The sequence below is a fragment of the Lissotriton vulgaris genome, chromosome 10 (genome assembly GCF_964263255.1).
Source record: "Lissotriton vulgaris chromosome 10, aLisVul1.2, whole genome shotgun sequence".
In the NCBI taxonomy this organism is placed as follows: domain Eukaryota; kingdom Metazoa; phylum Chordata; class Amphibia; order Caudata; family Salamandridae; genus Lissotriton; species Lissotriton vulgaris.
The window spans coordinates 26,034,277-26,060,429 of NC_141698.1; the positions used below are offsets into that span (position 1 = coordinate 26,034,277).

At 48.0% G+C, this 26,153-nt stretch overlaps 1 protein-coding gene across 2 annotated transcripts in view; it reads right to left on the bottom strand.

Annotated features, from left to right (window-relative positions):
* The window catches only part of TFE3 (transcription factor binding to IGHM enhancer 3), a 137,280-nt gene that overhangs the window by 70,079 nt on the left and 41,048 nt on the right, over positions 1 to 26,153 (bottom strand). Inside the window, exons 1-2 of one of the 2 annotated variants that reach the window (XM_086940306.1) lie at positions 11,179 to 11,496; positions 1,387 to 1,500 (exon numbers count right to left, since the gene is read on the bottom strand). Coding sequence is in view for 1 of the 2 variants with exons in the window: in XM_086940305.1 (XP_086796431.1) it covers positions 1,387 to 1,500 (114 nt within the window). In the remaining variant the exon portion in view is untranslated. Of the gene's footprint in view, positions 1 to 1,386; positions 1,501 to 11,178; positions 11,497 to 26,153 lie in introns of those variants that run through there. The other variant, XM_086940305.1, reaches the window with a different exon arrangement.

Sequence of the window (26,153 nt, forward strand, 5' to 3'; positions counted from 1 at the left end):
AGTGCTGGTGCCTTGCTCACTAGGGACCTCTAGGAGCATCTTGCGGTACTGCACCTAGACTTGCAGTGCTGGCGCTTTGCTGTCTAGGACCTCTATGTCTCGCATTGCTGAAAGTATGGGCTATTGGCTTTGCCTTATTATTTGCAACGCCGACAATACCTCAAACTATCAATAATGCGAGACCTATTGCACTGCAAATGCTTGTTTTCTAAGGTGTCTCTATGCCCAGCACGCCCTAAGTGTCCATTGGGTGATGTAACTTCTCTCTTTCAATATCTCGGTTTATGAAAGTTCTGGGTGGTACTATGAGTTTTTTTTTACTTCATTCTTTCTTCCTTCTGTCGATAGGACTGGCGGCCATCTTGTGCATTTGGCCCGCTGGGTGGATATTACTCACCAGTAGCACCAGTTCTATCCATCTGTGATCCGCTATCCTAGCAGTATGTCTCCCATATGTTACTCTACGCACGTGCCCCACTGCGCATCGTGTTGAATTTTCAAGCATATGGAGGATTGAGCAAGCGCTGGGAACACATGTGAGTGCACTTGAGGGGAGCGTGTGGCGTTTGTGTGTGCCGCAGGGATAAAGTGCTCAGAGGAGGAGAGACGACAGAGAGAGACAGGAAACAGCTCCCACCAGGATGTCCAAGCCCCTTTGGCCAACGGCTGGCTAGATACCGTAGGAGAAGCCGGCCTTCCTGCCTCCCTGACTAAGTCCACAACTCAGACTTTCTGAACTTTCTTTTCCACAACTCAAAACAGGACACAGTAAACCACCTTGAACTTTTAAAACCCCTGGGTGAAGCTGGTGTAAAAGAACTAACTGCAAACTACACTCTGCCGGCTCCATGAGGACATCTACCCGTCCCCGCAAGTTAGTGTCAAGGGTGGGAGCTTGTTCAGTCCTGACTCCAGCAGTAACAGTAATGCTGACCCATGGTGGGCAGTGCCCCAAACATGTCTAAGCGGTGGGTATCTTTGGAACCTGTCGGAACAGTTTTATTAAACTATTCACCGGTTACCTGTCCTCAAGACTGTCATTCCACTTAATAAAAAGTCAACACAGGCCTAAAGTATTCGCCTAGGTTCATCCAATGACAAGACTCCAGGACCAGAGATCCAACAATGTCACCCTGCCTTGGAGGGAGCAAACCACTGCATTGTCACCAAGAAGGCTGTCGACCAATGAGGAGCCGGGAATCCCTGGTGACGCCCATCTTCGATGACCCCTGCTGGGATTCAGGAGTTGCTCTTCAGAACCTTTGATTTCAGTTTGGAAGCGCAATATAGATTTGTGCAATAAAAGGGAACTTCGAGTCCAGAAAAATAAAAACAAACTCTGGCCTTGGCCAGAGCACGAGTTTCACAATATGTCGGCCATCTTACCTCACGCTGATTGGCTGGCTCTTCAGCTCGTAGAAGCTGTCGCTGCTTTGGGAGAGCACGCTCTCCACGTCGATATCTGCCACGATGCCTGACTCCGGCAGGAGGGAGCTCACACTGTGGGAAACACAAAGAAAAGAGTGAGACATAGGGCCACACCAATGGAAGACAAGCACTGGCAAACGCAACAGGTCTGGGTAGCATTATAGTTCCAAAGTAGGACATTAAAAAAGTATGGTGCTCTGTAAAAACAAACCAAGCTCAAGTGCTTCCTGTGCACAATGCAGCCATGAAATAATGAATTGAATGTGTGATGAGTCAGAGTGCTTTTGGGATAGTAAAATAGTTCCTTATGCAATGCAAGCACTTCATAGGAAGTGGAATGATACAACAAACGGCCAATAAATAGGGTAAATAATTGGCAATAAGAGAGCGGTTGTACAGACAGCTGCGTTGTCAAGCCAGACCTAAACTTCCTCTGCACTCTCTTATTGATCTGTGTCTAAAACGACAAGCATTTGCAATGCAATAGGCCTCACAATTGCGAGATTGTGAGCTATTGGCATTGTGAAAGACAATACCTTTTATTTGGGTTTGAAAAACCTGCAATAATAAAAGGCAGTGTCATTTACAATACCAATAGGTCAAAGTTTCTAAAATGCGAGACCAACTGCATTGCAAATGCCTGTTGATAACAAGCGCCACAGGCTGCGCGTTCACTAGTGGCCACACCCCTTTCTTTAGACAAGCCGCGTCTAAAGAAAGGCCCGCGGCCATATGGGCGCTTTTACCCCAAAACGGATTTGTTTGTCAAGTTGATAAACAAATGCTTTTTTTGTATAAGTGACCCGTGAAAGCACACATATGGCGCGCTAAATGTTGCAAGAAAGCATGTAGTGCCTGCAGTAGGAGAACCCGTTAAAGAAAATAGTGCTTACAAAGTACCTTGTAACAACTGAAGTAAAAGGGTCAGTTCTTATGGAAGCCTACTGACGAATCAGAAGCCAGCATTTTATGAAGGACAATGACACAAGCCAATGACAAATTCTCTGAGTAGATACGCTTAAACCAGGCACACTACGACTCACGAGGCCCACTACTTGCTCTGCCCTCCCACTTACTCTCTGAGTAGAGACACTTAAACCAGGCATGCTAAGACTCACGAGTCACACTGGTGGTGCTGGCCTCCCACTTACTATCTGAGTAGAGACACTTAAACCAGGCACACTACAACTCACGAGCCCCACTAGTGGTTCTGGCCTCCTACTTACTCTCTGAGTAGAGACACTTAATCCAGGCACACTGCGACTCACGAGCCGCACTGGTGGTTCTGGCCTCCCACACTTACTCTCTGAGTAGACACTTAAACCAGGCACACTACGGCTCACGAGCCGCACTGGTGGTTCTGGCCACCCACACTTACTCTCTGAGTAGAGACACTTAAACCAGGCATGCTAAGACTCACGAGTCACACTGGTGGTGCTGGCCTCCCATTTACTATCTGAGTAGAGACACCTAAACCAGGAACACTACAACTCACGAGCCCCACTGGTGGGTCTGGCTTCCCACACTTACTCTCTGAGAAGAGACACTTAAACCAGCACACTACGACTCACAAGCCCCACTGGAGGTTCTGGCTTCCCACGAGTAGACACTTAAACCAGACACACTAAGACTCACAAGCCCCACTGGAGGTTCTGGCCTCCCACTTACTCTCTGAGTAGACACTTAAACCAGACACACTAAGACTCACAAGCCCCACTGGGGGTTCTGGCCTCCCACTTACTCTCCGAGTAGACACTTAAACCAGACACACTAAGACTCACAAGCCCCACTGGAGGTTCTGGCCTCCCACTTACTCTCTGAGTAGACACTTAAACCAGGCACACTACGACTCACGAGCCCCACTGGTGGTTCTGGCCTCCCACACTTACTCTCTGAGTAGACACTTAAACCAGACACACTAAGACTCACAAGCCCCACTGGACGTTCTGGCTTCCCACACTTACTCTCTGAGTAGACATTTAAACCAGACACACTAAGACTCACAAGCCCCACTGGAGGTTCTGGCCTCCCACTTACTCTCTGAGTAGAGACACTTAAACAAGGCACACTTCGACTCACGAGCCCCACTGGTGGTTCTGGCCTCCCACACTTACTCTCTCAGTAGAGACACTTAAAGCAGGCACACTACGACTCACGATCCCCACTGGTGGTTCTGGCCTCCCACTTACTCTCTGAGTAGACACTTAAACCAGGCACACTACGGCTCACGAGCCCCACTGGAGTTTATGGCTTCCCACACTTACTCTCTGAGTATAGACACTTAAACCAGGCACACTACGGCTCACGAGCCCCACTGGTGGTTCTGGCTTCCCACACTTACTCTCTGAGTAGACACTTAAACCAGGCACACTACGGCTCACGAGCCCCACTGGAGGTTCAGGCCTCCCACTTACTCTCTGAGTAGAGACACTTAAACAAGGCACACTATGACTCATGAGCTCCACTGGTGGTTCTGGCCTTCGACACTTACTCTCTGAGTAGAGACACTTAAACAAGGCACACCACGGCTCACGAGCCCCACTGGAGTTTATGGCTTCCCACACTTACTCTCTGAGTAGACACTTAAACCAGGCACACTACGGCTCACGAGCCCCACTGGTGGTTCTGGCTTCCCACACTTACTCTCTGAGTAGACACTTAAACCAGGCACACTACGGCTCACGAGCCCCACTGGAGGTTCAGGCCTCCCACTTACTCTCTGAGTAGAGACACTTAAACAAGGCACACTATGACTCATGAGCTCCACTGGTGGTTCTGGCCTTCGACACTTACTCTCTGAGTAGAGACACTTAAACAAGGCACACCACGACTCACGAGCCCCACTGGAGTTTATGGCCTCCCACACTTACTCTCTGAGTAGACACTTAAACAAGGCACACCACGACTCACGAGCCCCACTGGAGGATCTGGCCTCCAACTTACTCTCTGAGTAGACACTTAAACCAGACACACCATGACTCACAAGCCCCACTGGAGTTAATGGCTTCCCACACTTACTCTCAGAGTAGACACTTAAACCAGGCACACTAGCTCCACTGGTGGTTCTGGCCTTCCACACTTACTCTCTGAGTAGAGACACTTAAACCAGGCACACTGCGACTCACGAGCCCCACTGGTGGGTCTGGTCTCCCACACTTACTCTCTGAGAAGAGACACTTAAACAAGGCACACTGCGACTCACGAGCCCCACTGGAGGTTCTGGCTTCCCACACTTACTCTCTGAGTAGACACTTAAACCAGACACACTAAGACTCACAAGCCCCACTGGTGGTTCTGGCCTCCCACTTACTCTCTGAGTATAGACACTTAAGCCAGGCACACCACGACTCACGAGCCCCACTGGTGGTTCTGGACTCCCACACTTACTCTCTGAGTAGAGACACTTAAACCAGACACACTAAGACTCACAAGCCCCACTGGAGGTTCTGGCTTCCCACACTTACTCTCTGAGTAGAGACACTTAAACCAGACACACTAAGACTCATAAGCCCCACTGGAGGTTCTGGCCTCCCACTTACTCTCTGAGTAGACACTTAAACCAGGCACACTGCGACTCACAAGCCCCACAGGAGGTTCTGGCCTCCCACACTTACTCTCTAAGTAGACACTTAAACCAGGCACACTGCAACTCACGAGCCCCACTGGTGGTTCTGGCCCCCCACTTACTCTCTGAGTATAGACACTTAAACCAGGCTCACTACGGCTCACGTGCCCCACTGGAGGTTCTGGCCTCCCACTTACTCTCTGAGTATAGACACTTAAACCAGGCTCACTACGGCTCACGTGCCCCACTGGAGGTTCTGGCCTCCCACTTACTCTCTGAGTAGAGACACTTAAACAAGGCACACTACGACTCACGAGCCCCACTGGTGGTTCCGGCCTCCCACACTTACTCTCTGAGTAGAGACACTTAAAACAGGCACACTACGACTCACGATCCCCACTGGTGGTTCTGGCCTCCCACTTACTCTCTGAGTAGACACTTAAACCAGGCACACTACGGCTCACGAGCCCCACTGGAGGTTCAGGCCTCCCACTTACTCTCTGAGTAGAGACACTTAAACAAGGCACACTAAGACTCACGAGCCCCACTGGTGGTTCCGGCCTCCCACTTACTCTCTGAGTAGAGACACTTAACAAGGCACACTACGACTCACGAGCCCCACTGGTGGTTCTGGCCTCCCACACTTACTCTCTGAGTAGAGACACTTTAACAAGGCACACTACGGCTCACGAGCCCCACTGGAGGTTCAGGCCTCCCACTTACTCTCTGAGTAGACACTTAAACCAGGCACACTACGGCTCACGAGCCCCACTGGAGGTTCAGGCCTCCCACTTACTCTCTGAGTAGAGACACTTAAACAAGGCACACTAAGACTCACGAGCCCCACTGGTGGTTCTGGCCTCCCACACTTACTCTCTGAGTAGAGACACTTTAACAAGGCACACTGCGACTCACAAGCCCCACAGGAGGTTCTGGCTTCCCACACTTACTCTCTGAGTAGACACTTAAACCAGGCACACTGCAACTCACGAGCCTCACTGGTGGTTCTGGCCACCCACTTACTCTCTGAGTATAGACACTTAAACCAGGCACACTACGGCTCACGTGCCCCACAGGAGGTTCTGGCCTCCCACTTACTCTCTGAGTAGAGACACTTAAACAAGGCACACTACGACTCACGAGCCCCACTGGTGGTTCCGGCTTCCCACACTTACTCTCTGAGTAGAGACACTTAAAGCAGGCACACTACGACTCACGATCCCCACTGGTGGTTCTGGCCTCCCACTTATAGGACCCGGATCCCCCAGCATGCTCCCCGCTCCCTCCTGATAACCTGATACCCACATTAAATCATCAACAGAGATTTGCGTGGGTGTAAAAACGGCCATGTTTATTATTTGACATTTCATAAACATGACAATGCATTTCAAATTCATTATTCACAGTTATATCAACATAATTTTATTATTTATATCAACATAATTTTATTATTGACTTTCCCTATCTTCTTCAGCAAGATTCTAATCTTCCAACACTAAGGGGCCATCCAGCTCGCATCTTCCCTGCCGAGCATCCACGCAAGGGGCAACGCACCTGCGCCCATGAGGATTGAGCCCCAAACCTCTGATCCTTGTCCGTTCTCACCAGGGGCCCGCCCTCAGACCATCAGGCTGCCCAGGGACCCAGGAGGCTCGTAACCTGTCGCCCTAGCCTCCCCAGCCGGGGTCATATTTTCCACCGGAGAGCTTACCGTCTCCCCCCCTCAGTGCTGGCCTAGGGAGTACGCAAGGCGGACTTCCGTCCATTCTGTCGGTCAATTTTACTGTTCCAAGATCTTTCTACCGCAATACGCCCCTCTAAACTACTGAGCTAAAGGGACGGGTGGGTGGGAGTTAAACTAGAAAAAGGCGGGAAGTGGGGGAGGACGCTTCCGCGACCAGCAACCGGTCCGGTGTAACAGAGGGCGAAGAGACTGAGGTCACTGCCCCAGGGACCTAAATAGGTCCCCTGTCCCCGCCCTCTGCCCCACCGGAAACGCGTCACCGGATACTCCGGAAGGACTTACGCAGCCGGCCACCCCATTGGGCTGACCAGCCGCCAGGAACTCTAGCGAGGTAGGGGCGGGGACCGGGGGGCCGGGTCCTAAGTGCGCGCTCATTTAGGCTTGCGCTTGTTACTCTCTGAGTAGACACCTAAACCAGGCACACTACGGCTCACAAGCCCCACTGGAGGTTCAGGCCTCCCACTTACTCTCTGAGTAGAGACACTTAAACAAGGCACACTACGACTCACGATCCCCACTGGTGGTTCTGGCCTCCCACTTACTCTCTGAGTAGACACTTAAACCAGGCACACTACGACTCACAAGCCCCACTGGAGTTTCTGGCTCCCCACACTTACTCTCTAAGTAGACGCTTAAACCAGGCACACTACGACTCATGAGCTCCACTGGTGGTTCTGGCATTCCACACTTACTCTCTGAGTAGAGACACTTAAACCAGGCACACTACGACTCACGAGCCCCACTGGTGGTTCTGGCCTCCCACTTACTCTCTGAGTAGACACTTAAACCAGGCACACTACGACTCAAGAACCCCATTGGTGGTTCTGGCCTCCCACACTTACTCTCTGAGTAGAGACACTTAAACAAGGCACACTACGACTCACGATCCCCACTGGTGGTTCTGGCCTCCCACTTACTCTCTGAGTAGACACTTAAACCAGGCACACTACGACTCACAAGCCCCACTGGAGTTTCTGGCTTCCCACACTTACTCTCTAAGTAGACGCTTAAACCAGGCACACTACGACTCATGAGCTCCACTGGTGGTTCTGGCATTCCACACTTACTCTCTGAGTAGAGACACTTAAACCAGGCACACTACGACTCACGAGCCCCACTGGTGGTTCTGGCCTCCCACTTACTCTCTGAGTAGACACTTAAACCAGGCACACTACGACTCAAGAACCCCATTGGTGGTTCTGGCCTCCCACACTTACTCTCTGAGTAGAGACACTTAAACCAGGCACACTACGACTCACGAGCCCCACTGGTGGTTCTGGCCTCCCACTTACTCTCTGAGTAGACACTTAAACCAGGCACACTACGACTCAAGAGCCCCATTGGTGGTTCTGGCCTCCCACACTTACTCTCTGAGTAGAGACACTTAAACCAGGCACACTACGACTCACGAGCCCCACCGGTGGTTCTGGCCTCCCACACTTACTCTCTGAGTAGAGACACTTAAACCAGGCACACTACGACTCACGATCCCCACTGGTGGTTCTGGCCTCCCACACTTACTCTCTGAGTAGAGACACTTAAACCAGGAACACTGCGACTCATGAGCCCCGCTGGTGGTTCTGGCCTCCCACTTAATCTCTGAGTAGAGACACTTAAACAAGGCACACTACGACTCACGATCCCCACTGGTGGTTCTGGCCTCCCACACTTACTCTCTGAGAAGAGACACTTAAACCAGGCACACTACGACTCATGAGCTCCACTGGTGGTTCTGGCCTTCGACACTTACTCTCTGAGTAGACACTTAAACAAGGCACACTACGACTCACGATCCCCACTGGTGGTTCTGGCCTCCCACACTTACTCTCTGAGTAGAGACACTTAAACCAGGCACACTACGACTCATGAGCTCCACTGGTGGTTCTGGCCTTCGACACTTACTCTCTGAGTAGACACTTAAACCAGGCACACCACAACTCACGAGCCGCACTGGAGGATCTGGCCACCCACACTTACTCTCTGACTAGAGACACTTAAACCAGGCACACTTCGACTCACAAGCCCCACTCGAGGATCCGGCCTCCCACACTTACTCTCTGAGTAGAGACACTTAAACCAGGCACACTACGACTCATGAGCTCCACTGGTGGTTCTGGCCTTCGACACTTACTCTCTGAGTAGACACTTAAACCAGGCACACTACGGCTCACGAGCCCCACTGGAGGTTCAGGCCTCCCACTTACTCTCTGAGTAGACACTTAAACCAGGCACACCACGACTCACGAGCCGCACTGGAGGATCTGGCCACCCACACTTACTCTCTGACTAGAGACACTTAAACCAGGCACACTTCGACTCACGAGCCCCACTGGTGGGTCTGGCCTCCCACACTTACTCTCCGAGTAGAGACACTTAAACCAGGCACACTACGACTCATGAGCTCCACTGGTGGTTCTGGCCTTCGACACTTACTCTCTGAGTAGACACTTAAACAAGGCACACTACGACTCACGATCCCCACTGGTGGTTCTGGCCTCCCACACTTACTCTCTGAGTAGAGACACTTAAACCAGGCACACTACGACTCATGAGCTCCACTGGTGGTTCTGGCCTTCGACACTTACTCTCTGAGTAGACACTTAAACCAGGCACACCACAACTCACGAGCCGCACTGGAGGATCTGGCCACCCACACTTACTCTCTGACTAGAGACACTTAAACCAGGCACACTTCGACTCACAAGCCCCACTCGAGGATCTGGCCTCCCACACTTACTCTCTGAGTAGAGACACTTAAACCAGGCACACTACGACTCATGAGCTCCACTGGTGGTTCTGGCCTTCGACACTTACTCTCTGAGTAGACACTTAAACCAGGCACACTGCAACTCACAAGCCCCACAGGAGGTTCAGGCCTCCCACTTACTCTCTGAGTAGACACTTAAACCAGGCACACTACGGCTCACGAGCCCCACTGGAGGTTCAGGCCTCCCACTTACTCTCTGAGTAGACACTTAAACCAGGCACACCACGACTCACGAGCCGCACTGGAGGATCTGGCCACCCACACTTACTCTCTGACTAGAGACACTTAAACCAGGCACACTTCGACTCACGAGCCCCACTGGTGGGTCTGGCCTCCCACACTTACTCTCTGAGTAGAGACACTTAAACCAGGCACACTGCGACTCAACTGGGAGGGGCTGTTTCCCGGCTCTTTTGGCCTGTCTTGAAAATAACCACTCCCTGCATGTTTACCAGTCACCCCCACCCCTCCACTGATCGCCCCACCTTCCCCTGTCCTACCACCCTCTGCAGAACGAGAACCAGTGGTAAGACCGAGGAGCCCGGAGTCCCTGCAGACAGCCCCTCCCCGTACAACCCGGACACTGGCGACTACTTCCGGGGTGCTTCTTACTATAAGGGAATACATTAAAAACACGCGTTATTCGATCAGCGTTTGATACATAACGTCTACGTGGCCACCGATAGTTAAGAAAGAGATATACAGAGGGGGGGGGGGGGCGACGGTGAGAGCAACACAGATCCATGGATGGAGGAAGAGAGAAATATGCAAAGGGGAGAGAGAAACGAAACCGTGGGGGACAGAAGAGAGGGAAGGGGGGGGGGGGGGGATGCGCATGGCAGATACCCAAGGGGGGGGGGGGGTGGGGTCAATGTGAGACAGGCGGGAGAGAGGGGGTCTCGATGCGAGTCGGGCCGGAGAGAAGACACAGTGTGGAAGGATGTGAGAAACAGACAGACAGACAGACATGGAGAAAGTAAGGAAGGGGCAAGTGGGGATACAGAAAGAGATGAGAGAGACAGTGTTGGAGAGAGACCGAGAGGGGCCTGTGAGTACGAGACTCATACCTACAGACAGAAAGCTGGCGAGAGTGTGTGAGAGACGAGAAAAAAATGGAGTTCAATAAGAAAGCAAGACGAGGTGATGAGTCAGGAAAGGAAAAGGGCAAAGGAGAGAAGAGGGAGGGACAGGGCAGGGGATGCAAGAGAAAGTGAGGCGGGGAAACAGAACCCGGGTCAAAAAGTGCGAGGGAGAGAAACGGAGAGGGGCGGGGCAGCGGCTGCCGTAATAATTCTACCTCTTCCTGTATCTCTGAGTCCAATGTGCACTCCGGCCATAGGCGCTAGATTATTATTGTACAATCTCTGTGTAGCGCCGCGAAGCCCCTCGGGTCTGGTTAGTGCTGGAGACCCCCTTGCATAAGATCTACGGCCATTCTGTGCTCACCTCATTACTCTTGTACAGTTCTATGCAGCGCCTCGATGCCCCTCATGTCTGGTTAGCGCTCGACACCCCCGTACATAACGCCTCGAGCCCTGTGCTTACCTCCCAGGGTGCAGTGAGCACTACGCTATTCTTGTATAATCTCTATGCAGCGCCTCGACGCCCCTCGGGTCTGGTTGGCGCTTGAGACAGCCTTTCTACTTACATGAGACCCCCGGGTCCTGTGCTTACCTCTAGGGTTGCAGAGTCCTGTAGAGCCTGGAGCAGCCGGTACCACAGGGTGGCCCCCTGGCACGGAGCCCCCACCTACCCGCGGGCCCCGGGGCAGGGTGGCGGCCTCTCCCCGCACCCCGCCTCCGCCCCACGCTCCATTTTAAGGAAGCGCAGGGCACTTCTGCAATGTTTGTCACCGTGACGCTGTCCCAGGGCCGCCGCTGACCCCGCCGTGCTCCTCGGCACCCCCGGTGTGCCCCGTGGGCAGCGGCGCTGCTCCCTCGGTGCCCGCTGCTCTGCCCCGGCCGCTGTCCGGAGAATCCACCGGGAGCGAAACTGAGACCGAAACCGAAGCGGCGGCCAGCAGGGGGCAGCAGCGGCCCCAGCTCTGAGCACAAGTCCACACATACAGGCTGCACAGGTTGTGGCAAACATCCTGTGCCAGGAGGGGCCGTCGAGGTGGTGTGGCACAGGGCAGCGCTGGACAACACCGGGGCAGATCTGGACTCATACCTGGGCAGAACACACAGGCTCAAACTGGAATACAGCCTGTGCCAGGCGAGACCACCTGCGCCATAGGTGCCAGGGGGTTCTATCCTGACAGGGGCATCCCGTGGCAGGTCTGTGCACATACCGGGGCAGAACACACAGGCTTAAACTGGAACACAGCCTGTGCCAGGCGAGACCACCTGCGCCATAGGTGCCAGGGGGCAGAACCCAGCCCGGGGCACACCGGGGCAGCTCTGGACTCATACCGGGGCAGAACACACAGGCTCAAACTGGAACACAGCTTGTGCCAGGGGAGACCTCCTGGCTGTGCCATACGTGCCTTCTCTGTGTGCTCTGCTTTCAGAGCACCAGCCTGCAGGGGCCGAAGGAGGCCTTTTACTTTCAGTCCCAGGTGGGCTCACAACAAATGCCTCACTTACAGGACCATCAGCACTCCTTTTCTTCGATGCTCATCTTGGCTGCGGGCCAGCTGGAGCTCAACACCCTAATGCGAATGGCAGGGACTCCCTGTCCCTCCACATGTGTTTGAGTGTGAGTCAGAGACATGGTTTGACTTTTTCTTTTTTTGTAAAAGTTATGCGAACGCTGTAAGAAGGCTAGCAAGATCTGTTTGTATGAGTCATTACTCTAATATCCATTTATATAACACTAATCTGTGTAGCATCCAACTCAGCAAAACACACAAGATGATGGACGGAATGTTGCACAATGGCAAAACATTCACCCCAAAATAACGATGGATTAAACCCAGACCTGTGACTGGGGGTGAATGTTTTGGCATCGTGCAACATTCCGTCCATCATCTTGTGTGTTTTGCTGTTCACCCTATGTGGGAAGGGTATGCCCAGACGTGGGTCCCGCGCTCACTAGGCCACTGGAGTCAAGCTATCCTGGCTGAAGACGGCTGTAATGCCAGAAACCGGTCCTAGGATGCTTGATTCCGGTCCAGGGAAGACATGGCTTGGCAGTTCGGTCTGGACTGTTCCCACGAGGCACAGGGTCAAGACTGATTTGCATATGGCCATGTCTGAACTGGGGTGGCTTGGTGAGCAAAATAACAATTGATTTAACCCTGTTCTGTGACTGGGGGTGAATGCTTTGCCATTGTGCAACATTCCGTCCATCATCTTGTGTCTTAAGCATTAAAGCTACACATTCCTACCAAGTTTTGTTTAGATTATAACCAGAAACCGCAGAATATGCCTCTACTGTATTTATTGTCACCAGATTTGAATCCTTAACCTCAGATGCAAACAGAATGATGTCATCCACATTAGCAGAAATGTCATGACATTCTTTCCGAGTGAGAAAACCCTTAACATCTTAATGACATTTCACAAAGGTTCTAAAGATAAAAGAAACAGGAGTGGGGACAAGGGACGGCCAAACTAGGTCATTGATGATCAAAGATGACACATTCAGATAAAACCCCACTCACTTTAACAGCTGCGTTAGGTTGCTGATATAAGGCTGTTACTATTTTCATAATCAAATCTTCTAAATTAGCATTGACCATGGTGGCTTCAGGAAATGGTCATGAGACCTTATCAAATGCTTTTTCGTGGTCTTGCATTAACCACGCTGCTGGAGAATCCTGTGATACCGCTGTATATATAACATGTCTCGAGAGTCACTTGCTAGTGTATTTTTCAGGAATCCTATTTGTGTTGGAAGTCTCAGTTTGGAAACAAATATCTGAGGCCTATTTGCAATACCCTGGGATATACCTTGCAGTCGGTATCAATGAAATATGATGATAACTAGAAACTTCAAGGGGATCTTTATTTTCTTTCGGGATTTGGATATGGCCGCTTCTAGTCTTCAACTCTGTAACTTTTTGAGCAGTTTGACTTGCAACAACACTTCTGTTTTTTTGAAGCTCTCCAGAGAATGAAAAGAGTCTTTAGCCAATTCAATTCTCAGCTTGGCCGGTCCTCCGAGTAAGCTTTCCCCTGTAAATTTCTCATTTTACCACTATCCGTTTGTAAGGGGTTTGTGTTCGTCTTAGGGGACTGTATGAGACCTTTCTTCAAACACAGCTCTTTCATGACTGTTTCAATTGTTAGCAGAATGTCAGATGTTTACTTAACTTGCAAAGTCGATGCAGGGGGATCAGCTTGAATCCTCTTGAGATCTCAGATCTTGTCTTCTGTCACTCTAAGCCTATTTAGGACTTTCAGAATATATACCTTAGTATGAAGAATCAGTAATTAGATTAGACAGTACAGGTAAATTAATTCAGATTACCAGCAGTCAGATCCAGACTACATGATTTCTTGAAATATATTTAACCCTTTCCATGCTGCCGTCGGCCATTGGCCGAAGGCAGCACTACCTTCCCAGTGCTGCCGTCGGCCAATGGTTGACGTGGCCCCGCCCGCGCACGAAAACGACGCACCGCGGCGGAATTACCACCGCAGTTAATGGGTTAAGTTAGAAACTCTGTCGAGCTTGGGTAATAATAATAATACCAGCATTTGTAACGCGCACAGCTACCATCGGAGAGGTGTCCCGGCACTGGGGGCCGTCGGCAAATTAAATAAGCTATTGCCCACAGTCACATGGTGCTGGGCTAACCTGCCACCGGTGCCAGGGATCGAACCGTGAGGTCCGGAGTCAGGCACCCTGGCCGCTGCGCAACACCCCTTTCACATATTTTTTTTTTTATTATTAGAAAGGTTTTATAAACACCATCTGGTTCAAAGCAGAATACACCAAATACAAAATCTAAAGTTCCAACATTTGGTATAAACCAGCGAGTAATCTGACACTAATGTTATGATGTCCCATTGACTTGAGCTGGTATCATATGTCCTTGTGGAAAGAACCAGCTCAAATGACAACAGATATCACATATCAATATCCACTTAAAGAGTTCCTCTTAATGTCTTGGAAAACCTGCCGGAGTCTCTAGAAAGCCGCATAGGAAGTTGCTTTCTATTCAACTCTCTCTGTAGCCCACATTCCAAGATGGCCGCCACCTTACCAGGTGTATTCAATTGCTTCCAACAGTCTTTCTTCTCCTAATGTAACATGAAGCTTACGTTAATTCCTGTAGCAATGACTGCACCTTCAAAGAAACAGGGGCATTCACGACCCTTGGAAACAAGAACGACTCCTGTCAGGCACCTACATGTTTCTAGTCGGTTTCTCATCCACAAAGCAGCCCCTATTTAAGACAAAACAAAGTATCTGGCGCCACCTAGTGGTGTTACCACGTTAAATGCACCAAGGAACAAGTCAGGCCTCTGTTTTATTATTTTTTTTAAAACATGTTGTAACAGGAGAATGGGGCCCCAAAATGTGTGTGGGGCTTGGGGCGAAAAGCTCCCAATAGCACCTTAAGATAATCCTGTCTACACAGTTGTTAGTACTGCTTATTATGGCAAGCCGAGGCAAGCTTTGTAGCGCAGTATCACATCAGTTTTGTTCGTCTGGGCAAAACTGCTGCCTATTTCTTGAGAAGTTGTTAGCCATTTCTCAATGTGTGCCCATGGGTGCCAGCCAAAGAAAGAGCCACGTGGAGCCTACAGCTCTGTTTTTGGCTTCATCGTCAAAGAGCTGCACTGAGACGCCATCTTTCTGCTCCACGCCACAACACGTCGAACTAGTAGTATAGGAGGGCCACGTGCCAGGGCCCTGGAGCTCAGAAAAGCTGAGCGGTGCGTTTGCAAGCGCCACGTCATCACCCCTGCACCTTATCACTCCTTGTTACCACCATTTGTAGTGTGTACCCCAATCGGTATTCATTTTTACTCCCCTACCTTCACACCGGCCAACTTAGAATAATTAAACACATGATGAGGGGACGGGCCTCGGAGAAGGCAGGGCCTCGTGCCAAGAACTACCTAAGAGGGACTTCTGCCCGTTCCACTCATCAAATGCCCCCTTCCGACAAATAAAACAAAAGCTTGATGAGGCTGCGCCAATGTCCTGTGGTGTTTACACTAGGACTGGGCAGTAAATTCTGTTCCGCTCGCGCAATTTACGAAATTTGGGTAATTTTGCGTTTCACGGAGAATGCGGAATTGCCAAAATTCCACGATCTGCAGTTTTGCTGAATTTTTTGCTTGTTTGTGCTTTCAAAATGCGTGTTCGCGATATATTTCCCCCCGAGCACGCAAACAGTGTTCGCGAACAGGAAAAAAGCATTGCGAACGGTGCGGAACAAGCAATTCCGCGTGTTCACTGAACTTTTGCGTGCTCGCAGAGATTTTTTACAATGTTTGCAGAGCTTTGCGTACCGTGACTACGCATATTCTGCTCACCCCTAGTTTTTACACACCTTATAACGCCTTTGGCTATGCCGTACTTTTGCTCAGTGCAGTGGTTTCCAGCTCGTCTTCCCTGCCACCGTGTGATATCAGCTCCTCAAGAGATGACCGTGTGAAGGGAGCCTATACTGTGTGGCGCACGGTGGCATTGTGTGAGTTGGCAGCTCTGCACCATGCCCCACGCTTCCCTAAGACTTCAACCGGGTCCATCGCCCTGAAAACATTCCCCACACGCCAGAGTTCCACTCTGTTGACTTCAACGCAGACCAGCCGTATAATTCTTAAAACTGCATCGCTCTTTGATATACTGCCTGGTTCTGTCTTTTATTTGGCAAGTTTTAAAACTAAGAAGAGGGGCAATATTGTGATTTTATGCATTCTGATAGAAGAATTATTGTGGTATTTATTTATTTATTTGAGGAGTTTTATATAGCGTGAAAATGACCCGTACTGGTATCAGAGCGCTGTACAAAAGCAGACATGTTAAACAAGTATAGATCCAAATAGTGAATGCTGTACATGTAACAAACAGGTAAAGCGTACAACTGAGAAAAGAAACAAGAAATATAATAAATATGATGTAACAAAAATACATAGTAGATTGGTAGTCCTGAGATGTATACACAAAATAATGGTCAGTGTGATTAACTGTATGTATTTTGTAAGTTTTGCGTTGGGGCTGGATATATGTAATGCTCGCAGGCTGACGTCATCCGGGGGGTGGCCCTCTCCACAGCTCAGACATCAACAACCTTTGCCTGAGAAGCCCTGCCCGCCGGCTGCGCACGGAGACAGCGTGTTCCACAAACAGGGCCTTGTAGATGGGATTTCGCAACAGTGCCAGGGGGCGGGGGGGAGGAAGTACAGCCAGAGTGGAAACTGCAAGTAGGGGTCACGGAATAAAGAGAGGCAGGGTGCAGCACACAGGGGGTGAAGTAAAGAAGACACGCACGGGCTGTGGAAACAAAGAGGCTCACAGTGCAAAGCAGGTGTCAGACTTCAGAAAGAGTGGAACGGAGTTTAAACTCCTTGAAAAGGGGGGGGGCACAGATAATGCTGTCATCAGCAGAGGGGGGGGGGTGCATTCACAAGCGCTGACTCACATCCCGCTGACCTTAAGACTCGAATGGAAAATAACCGGGAAAAGCAGAACAATGAACGAATAAAAAAGACAACGCGCGCGGTATCTGGGACACGCGAGGCCGGCCTTTTCCAGGCAGCGGGGGCGGAGCGCCGGGTTTCCGTGCCACCCTGGCAGACTGGGTCTAGGCCGTGCCCCTCCCGGCCTGGCCAGCCCCTCCCTGGCACAGAGCCTCTATTCCCTCGGCTGTGCCACGCCCCCTGCCCGGGAAGCTCCACCCCCACAATGACTCAGCACAAAATGACGACACTTAGCCAACTTGTGCCCACGTGTGCTCCTGCAGTGCCCTGGAGCCGGCTTCCGTCTAACATGAAAATAGAATAACTGAGATAAACAGGAAAAAAGTACTAATCAATGCACTGAGGTGGAAATAACACCTAAGCAGGCTAGTGCCCCCCTCAGAGTCTACACTTCCAGTTAGGCCTAGGCCTGTTTTTCTTTTCAACGCCAGCCAGGATGCGTTCTGGGACTTTTTTATTTATTTATTTATTTATTTATTTATTTATTTGCGATTTACTATAGCGCGTACATTACCCGAAGGTTTCAGAGCGCTTTACATAAGAACCAGTTGCATAACATAAGGACTTTGGATTACATGAGTTACATAAAAGGTACATACAGCAAAAGTTGCATAGAAACAAGTTGCAAGTTCACTCAGGAAGATAAACGGCGCATCATAGACCTCAGTGTTGTCAATATGCAAATTTGTGTGGGTGGAATGTGGGTGGAATGGGAAAGACTGACAGAAGGGTCCATGTAACATAAGGCCCCTAGGCACATATGGGAATTTGTTATGTGGAGTCCCAAAGCCAACATCATAGGGTGCCAACTGAATTCGTTTTTTTGGGGGGGGCGCTCAACTTTTGTCCTTCTCTTCCATTTAATCGGGATTCGTCTTCACTTAATTATACTTTCTTCTCCCCAATAATGTAAATGACTCATTCACAACCAAATAAAACTCCTTCCCTTTCTGCTTTCTTAGGCGAGCATAAATATTTGGGGACGGAGGGTTTGTTATTTTGAATACAATTAAACCAAAAACTAGCTAAAAGCCTCTCATGTCAAACAAGGTCTAACTAAAGGGGTGACAAATGTCGCTAGCTAATAAGATCTCAGGCTTAAGTCAATTTGCAGGTGCGCAAATGAGCAATCTAGCGTGGTGAACCCCTCTACAAGCCCACCCACGAGGTCAGCACCCCCAAAAGACATCTGACTACCCAAATATATTATTTTGGTCACAGGGATCCACGCGTATGCAAATACTCCCATCCACCTAGTAGGCAACAAGTAACGGCGTCAACCCCTCCAACACCTCCATCTCTTTAGTGGCACAAATCAGATACAACTGCTCCAATACGGCAACCATAATACTATACACTTTGTAGATTTCCAACCTGGATGAATCTATTGGTACACAGTATTGGCAAATCACTCCAACCCGCTCAGGGTATCAATAAACACTTCAGAAAATACCTATTCTATATCGTTACACATCATTAGTCCTACAGCTCTGCCCTCTTCAGCACTTCATACCTGCCAAGCCCTTTCATCCTTAAATTCTTGGTACCTTCATCCCAACAAATCACTCCTTTAAGGACTGCACAACGTTTCCCACAGCACTATGGCCTCTGAAAACAAAATTCACCTCCAACTATCATAGGTAATCTGGGGTGCACCCTTTGTACCGTCCAGGAAAAACAGCAGGGTTTTTTAAATCCCTTATCTCGGAGGGGTTACTTGCAAAATATTTCTGCAATGACAACTCTAACTCACGTCACTGCATTTGAAAGACCGCGTCTCTTATTCCACCCTCCACATGCTCCATATTTGCCAAAGCCACTGTCCTGTCCTTGGACATTGTCTATTTTTGACACTGTGGCATAATAATCAGCTTCCAAGGGACAACAGAGAGAACAGTCTATGGCATCATAAAAGGACCACTGTCACCTACAGCAAGACATCCAGACAGTAATTTCAGCCCTAGCCTTCCCATATATACATAGGTGAATCTTCAGAAATCATGGCAGACAGCACCTCAAGGAATGAATCAAAGCACTGGCAAAGCCAAAAGGACTGATACTGACTGGTACTCTTTTGGCTTTGTCAAAGCCTGCTTAGTTTTCTCATGGTTTTGTAAAACGTTATTGTTGGGAAAGCTACTGGGTCCTCCTCAAAATATAAGAATTTGGCTAAAAGCAAAAAAAAATAGTGGTCTCAAAATGCACATAGAGTAGTCCGTGGTACTAGAAGGAACTAATTTGTGGATGTGCCCCTGTGAAAGAGCAGCATGCTGTCATGCACAGCGGCGTCAGCCAATGGCTGACATGCTGTCCCATGCAGTATGCTATAGTGGATAGAAGAAAATTGTGAATGAGACAATAACAGACTTATGGATAAAAACCCCTAAAGTATATCATATATGTAATTTTACTAAAATCGAAAGGTTTTGGTCAACCACAGACTTAAAAAATGCATCTACAGAGTCACTTTTCTAAGATGTGCAGTGTGTGTGGGGGCGGGTGGTGAGGGTGGTGCCAGCCCCCGACAGCCTGACATATGTGCAATGTATCAATGAATAACATTTTCATTCACAGTAAGAACAGTCATTAGTAGAAGAACGCTGCACAGTTTCATAATGGACAACACAGACAGGCGCTCTTTAGGAGCACTTGCCTTTACCGTCCAACACCTGAGCGTATTATAATAAGGGCTCCCGGTTTTATGGTATTTATTTTTTTAACATTTCCGACTGTATTCATCCATATTTATTTTTGGGCCATTTTATCTGTATTTATCCATATTTATTTTGTGTTTTTGGGTATAAATGAAGTTGTAAAACTGTACATTTGCATATTTATTTAACTGATAGACATGCACTCATACTTTGATGTATGTCGTGTTTTAGCTATTTAGGCTGCCAAATATTACTTAATAATACATCCACTGGTAAATACTAGCATTATACCACACATGTATATTGGCACATGGCATTATTTATAGAAATTTCAACCTGTTTTTAAATTTCCCATGCTGTCCATCTGCTCAGCTGTTGGGCTGTAATTCCTGAAAGACAGCACGGAGAGTCAATAAAGCGGCACACTTTTCTGAATTTATCCACTTTTAAAAATAAAGGCAGACAGAAAACCCATTGTTTTCTGTATGTATTTATCTGTAAAAATCCGTAAAAACAGAAAACAGGGAGCCTTAATTATGATTCAGTAAAAAGAGCATGACACATGACAGCCAGAACTGCGAATATTATGGAGTTTTACAATTTCCTTACGACAGCCATTTTGGGGACCAGTGAACGTATAGTCCATCAGTGGCAAGAACCCACTACTCAATCAGGACGTGACCAGAGGTGTTCGGTTTTTAAACACAACCTTTTGAACATCCCAGCACTTTACTTCTGGAAGAAACACCCCCTGCTTTCCTTCCAGAAAGCTTCAAAGTAGTCTCTGTTCTGGCAGCGCACACGTTCCTTGTGACCTTTCCAGGACTCGTTGCTTTGGACCTAGTAAGTGTTAAGTCAGTGGAACATGTATTTCAGATAAGTAAATAAATGCATAACTTGGCTAGAACTGTTAAAAGGAAACATACAGATGAAAATAACAAGCACTGGCAAAACCAATTGGTCTGGGGTTAGCTGCCTGTCGTTTTACTAATCAAACTATATTTCACATAAATGATAATGTATGAAAATCGGGATTCATTGATTATTTATCATTTCTGCATCACCAAGTAAGGTGTCACCATTTGTTCTGATCCTAATAAAATCTTTGTTTCCATCACGCTTCAGAATTACAAATAAAGTGCTTCATTTTTGCTTTCCGAACTGCTGAATGTGTACCGTTCATTTACAGGTATTTACATTTTGAGGTGTATAACAAAAAATAACCGTTCCTTTCACACTCCCTTAACCCCAGCAAAATTGTCACCTAATTCACTTTACATTTTTTCTCTGACTGCAAAATGAGGAGATTGTAAACACCAATCCCCATGTTAGAGAAGCACAAGCAGAAATGTGTTAGTAGACGTAGCCTGGCATTTGACCTCCGTCTTTCGAGCACAACAAATGTGACAAGACAACACAGAATTCACAGGCATATTTATTTGTTGCTTGGGCTTTGGGTCGAGACACACAATTTAGGAAACACTGCGGTTAATTTGTCAACACAAATTTGTAAAAAGATAAGTGCTGGGGCTCCCATCAGGAGGCAGCTTACACCAGCCCATTTCTCCTGTTAGTGCCGCCTATAACAGAACTAACCATCAATAGGGAGAGGATGTGGCGTAATGGCCAGAGCTGGGGAACCAGGTTCGAACCTCGGAAGCTCGACATCCTGCGATTCTGGGCAAATCACTTAATATTCCAGTAAATTATTGTGTCCTTAACTGGTGCTCATGAAAAGCACCAGTGTTTACGATTAAGTGCCGGTGCTGAGCACCAGAAACCACGGCTCAAATTAAGCACTGGCTATATATAACAAGTATAATATAGCAATAGTAAAATCAAAAGGTATTGGCTAACCACAGACCTATAAATGAGAAATGTTTGGTGCTTATTAGATAGGATGATTAAATGACTTCATGAAACAAGAGTTAGCAAAGCCAATACACCAGGTTTTTTATATGCTTATACATGCAAGCACAGGCATTCACTAATGTTGTATACGTGTACTACAATGGGCGAATGCTGTTTATCATATTAAAGCCGACCCTACTGGTTTTGTCAATGCTGGGAAAAAGTAGGAAAGAAAAATTGCATTCGGTGTAGAATCAGTTAGCATAATGGTTCAGACTATGTGTCAAATGTAATATAGTCCCACAAGCTTTGCAATGTAAGCACTTCCTGAAAGGTGAAACAATACACCAGGTAGCCAATCACATGTGGTGAAAGAGTACATCAGATAGCCAATGGCATGAGGTGAGAGTATTACTGCTCTGAGAGGAGCCACACTCCACTCTACATACGTTTTAAAGAATGGGCGACACTAGGGCTGCCATGACAGAGCAAACAAACATTTGCAATGCAATAGGTCTCGCATTTGCGAGAGTTTAAGCTATTGGCTTTGTAAATGACAATGCCTTTTATTTATCTGCTTTGATAATTAACACATAAACAAAATGCCAATAGCTCAAACTCTAGTAAATGCAAGACCTATTGCATTTCAAAGAAGCGGCCGCCATTGTCCCGGGATGCTTGGAAAATGAAAGGCGCATGGTACGGTGAATGTTGCAGGAAAGCATGTACGAGAAAAGAACATAGTGCTTACAGACTAAATAAGACATAGCGTCTAACAACAGAAGTAAAAGGGCCAGTTATTATGGGAGGTTGCAAATGAAGATAAGGCGGTATTAAGGAAGGACTAACAAGCTAGGTGTAGTGGTGTGGCTCACTGGTTAGAGGCGGCAGACCCGGAAGCAGAGAACGGCCCAGGACCAGGGTTCAATTCCCGACGCGGCAGGGTCGTGGACCAGGGTCGGCGGACTCGATAATTCTCGCCTCGGTGCCTACTCCAACCAGAGATCACACTCGGCAACTCTGGGCATTAGCTTGCCTCATCTCTACAACGGCCCCCCACATTCGCAGGGGATGCCTGGTTTCACCTTGGAGATACCCAGTAGGGACCATCTCACAGGGATAGCCAGGACGGGTTCCCCAGCGGTCTACAGCGCCACGACGCCTCAGGGCAGCAGTGCGCTTTACAAGACACATACATTACATTAATGAATCAGAAGCCAGTCTTTATGAAAGACATTGACACAAGCCAATGACAAATATGGGTGGAGAGTGGGTGGGGCTTCAAATCCATGCTCAAATACAGCATGCTGCAGAGCAGAGCATGCGCTGACCAGGCTCGGCCTCAAAATGAAGAGAGTGAATGGATTAAAATAACACCCAAAATAAGTAAAGCAATTAACTTTACTGGACTGTATAAAATCACACAGAAAACCACAAAGGTTTGCAAATACAAGTAAACTGCATTTAGCTAACTTGCAGTACGCTCCACTATAAATATTTAAAACACACAATTACCTAAAATACCAGAAACAGAGAAAAAGGGATTTAAAGACTAACTCTTCTGTAAGATTTGTTTCTCAATGATCCGAAAACTGAAACTGTGTAGTCCGAAGTTTGAACATCACGGTAAAATTTAAGATAAATGAACGCCTCGCTTTTTAAAATTGAAGGACAGAAAGGGGTATTACTCTGGGGTAGGGGGTAGTTATCTGATCTGTGCTTTTTTTTTAGGTCTCACCTGAGCCAGCGCATGCACTGCTCTGCGAGACATTTAGTAAGAGGGCTTTTAAAAGTGCCACCACGCGCTTGTGGTGGCCTAGCACTTGCGGTTACGCGGCCAGCCGCCAGCTTTCAGTGCATGATCAGGCGCCATCTGGCTTTCCTCCCACTTGCTCTCTCAACGCTCCTCCACCCCTCCCCCGCCGTGCCTCGTGTTAATTGGAAGCATATGTGCAAATGCGCTGATTTCACTTTCGCCGCGGCGGACGCTCGCACGCACACCACTTTCGAAGCCAGGCTTGTCTTGTTATAGTTAGGAAATGCCTATTCCATTATCACTCCAAATTCTGTTTCATTGCCACGTCCTCGCGCATGCACGCACCACTGGCGTGCTTGTTTTCTTTTACTTTCGCGGCCGTGCCACTTTCACGGCTGCACGACCGCTTGCTGGATTCTGATTTTTGAGTACCTCTCCTCCATTTTAAATTCCAGCTCGTGCTAGTACCTCAGTCAGCACGCCTCGTGCCGACACCTGTGCGAGACAGCGTTGGTCTGAAGCGGCGGCTCCTAAAGCGCGGTCTTGGGGTGCTGTGAGTGTCAAAGGCCTGCACTGAGCCTCCCAGGCAGCATGCCTCTGACTGAGAGCTCCACTTGTTGCACGCGCGAAACATCGTACACCACTTTCCGTTCTGGATACAGTAACATTTTGTAAGGGGCGAGCAACAACATGATAACTGAGTGTTTCGACGCATAATTCCTCGGCGCCTGGGCGCTGTTAAAAGAACGAGCGGACTTCGCTATTATTATCTGTAAGTAAGGTACAGTGTGGCCTTGCTTGTCTTATATCTCCTGTGCCTCTGTTGGACACATTCCACGTACGTCATTTGCTTGTCAGAACCATCCGGAGTGACGTCTTCTTTGTCTAATGAACTGCGCTGAGGTGCAGCCAGGCGCAAAAATTAAAATATGAGAGGAAATACTCAATGGAACAACTGTATCCAGCGTAACTTCTGAAACCCAGATGTTTCTCACCGCACTCGGAGTTTCTCACTAACAAAGCGCTGGGCTGAAGTGCGGCGCGCGCTGAATCATTTATGGCGTTTCACTTTAAGAGGAAGTAATCAACAGCAGATATTATGTACTGTTTGCCCACCTACCAGCTGGTATTAGCAACAAACACAAGTGAGAAACAGTTAGAACATACAGCCCGGGGCAGAAGGAATGACAGTGCTGCCTGAAACTAGAACTCCTGCTTCTGAAGTTCACTTAATAAAGGCTTTTGTTAGTAACTCCAAGCAGCAACATGGCGTGCACTGTCATGTATTTTCAGGCGACAGGTCCTGCATTATGTCTGCATCACATCATGTCTACATGTAAAAACAAGCATTGGTATAGCCAATAGGTCTCGCCTTTGGGACCTTATAAGTGTTTAGCCATGCAACAGTTGATGTTGTTGCACCAAGGATATTGTGCTGCATAACAAAATACTTATAAGGTCCCAAAGGAGAGACCTATTGGCTATGCCAATGCTTGTTTAAAGAAGCTAGTGTGATCAAGCGAGGCGTGGGTCCGTATCTCCCCAGACTGGACCACCTCAATATTGAAATAAGCAAACAGGATGTCTGGGGTGGGTATTTTGATTAGAGTTGTGATAAACCTTAGATCATTAATTCCAAAGTTTTCCAGCTTTATTTCACTTATTTTTGATATTTCAACAAAAACATTCATAAATCAATAGAACATGTCTTTTCAAGGAAATACCACATTAGTAAATCGCACAATTCAAAAATGTTTGAAATAGAACTATATACAACATTTACATAGTGCAAAAAAAATTGTGAGAAAAAATAAGCGAAATAAAGCTTGAAAACGTTGGAATTAATGGTCTAAGGTTTATCACAACTCCAATCGAAATAACTCCTCCAGACATCCTGTTTGCTTATTTCAATGTTTAAAGAAGCTGGCACAAATTAAAATGTAATAAAATGATAGAAGACTCAGTACCAGGCCCATAATTAGGTGTAACTATGTAAAATGCGACTCGTCATTTTGCAATATTCTTTAGCGCAAAATACATCTTTGTGTCCACTTCTGGCGTGAGGCTACATTTAAACAAGTGCACCGCAAAGAACAGCCACTCCCGATCTGTTCTTCCTGTGCGTAAGTAACAAAATTAATGGTAAATGTTTACAGGCAACAAACGGTGCGCAATCACGCGACAGTAGAATTTCGAGTAGTGAGCATAACGCGTAGTTACCAAAGTTTTGCGCATTACGCTGGTGCCATTTAAAGTTCCCTCTGGCCTTTTCAGCACCCGTTAGAAAGTCCCTTCTTTCGCCAATTATATTTTTCTCAGTATCTTGTTAGTGTGTTTTTTTTAATGTAAATACAATCTAAAGCTTTGAGAGTAATTATTTTTTAAGTTAAATATGTCTACGTATTTTTATGGACCTCGGGATGGACGATGAAGGGGTGCGTCTCACGCACGAAGGTGTGAGCTGCATGCACATTAACCCACAGAGCTGTTATTTTGGACCTGGCTTTAACTGGCAACCTAAGGCTACTCACAGCTTCGCAGCAGGGGCTAAACAGACTAAGGAGGACATGCATCAAGCAAAATACCAGTCGCAAACGGGCCGATTCGCAGAATCGTCCCCTTTGCGACAGGTATTTAGCCATTTGGGATGCATCAAGCCAAAACCCAATCGCAAAATAGGTAATCGCAAAATTTATGAGTACCTATTTTGCAAATGCATTTAGAGAATCTCAATTTGCGATTCCTTAAATGCAATGCAAGAAGCAATCTGAGATATCGACTTAGCAT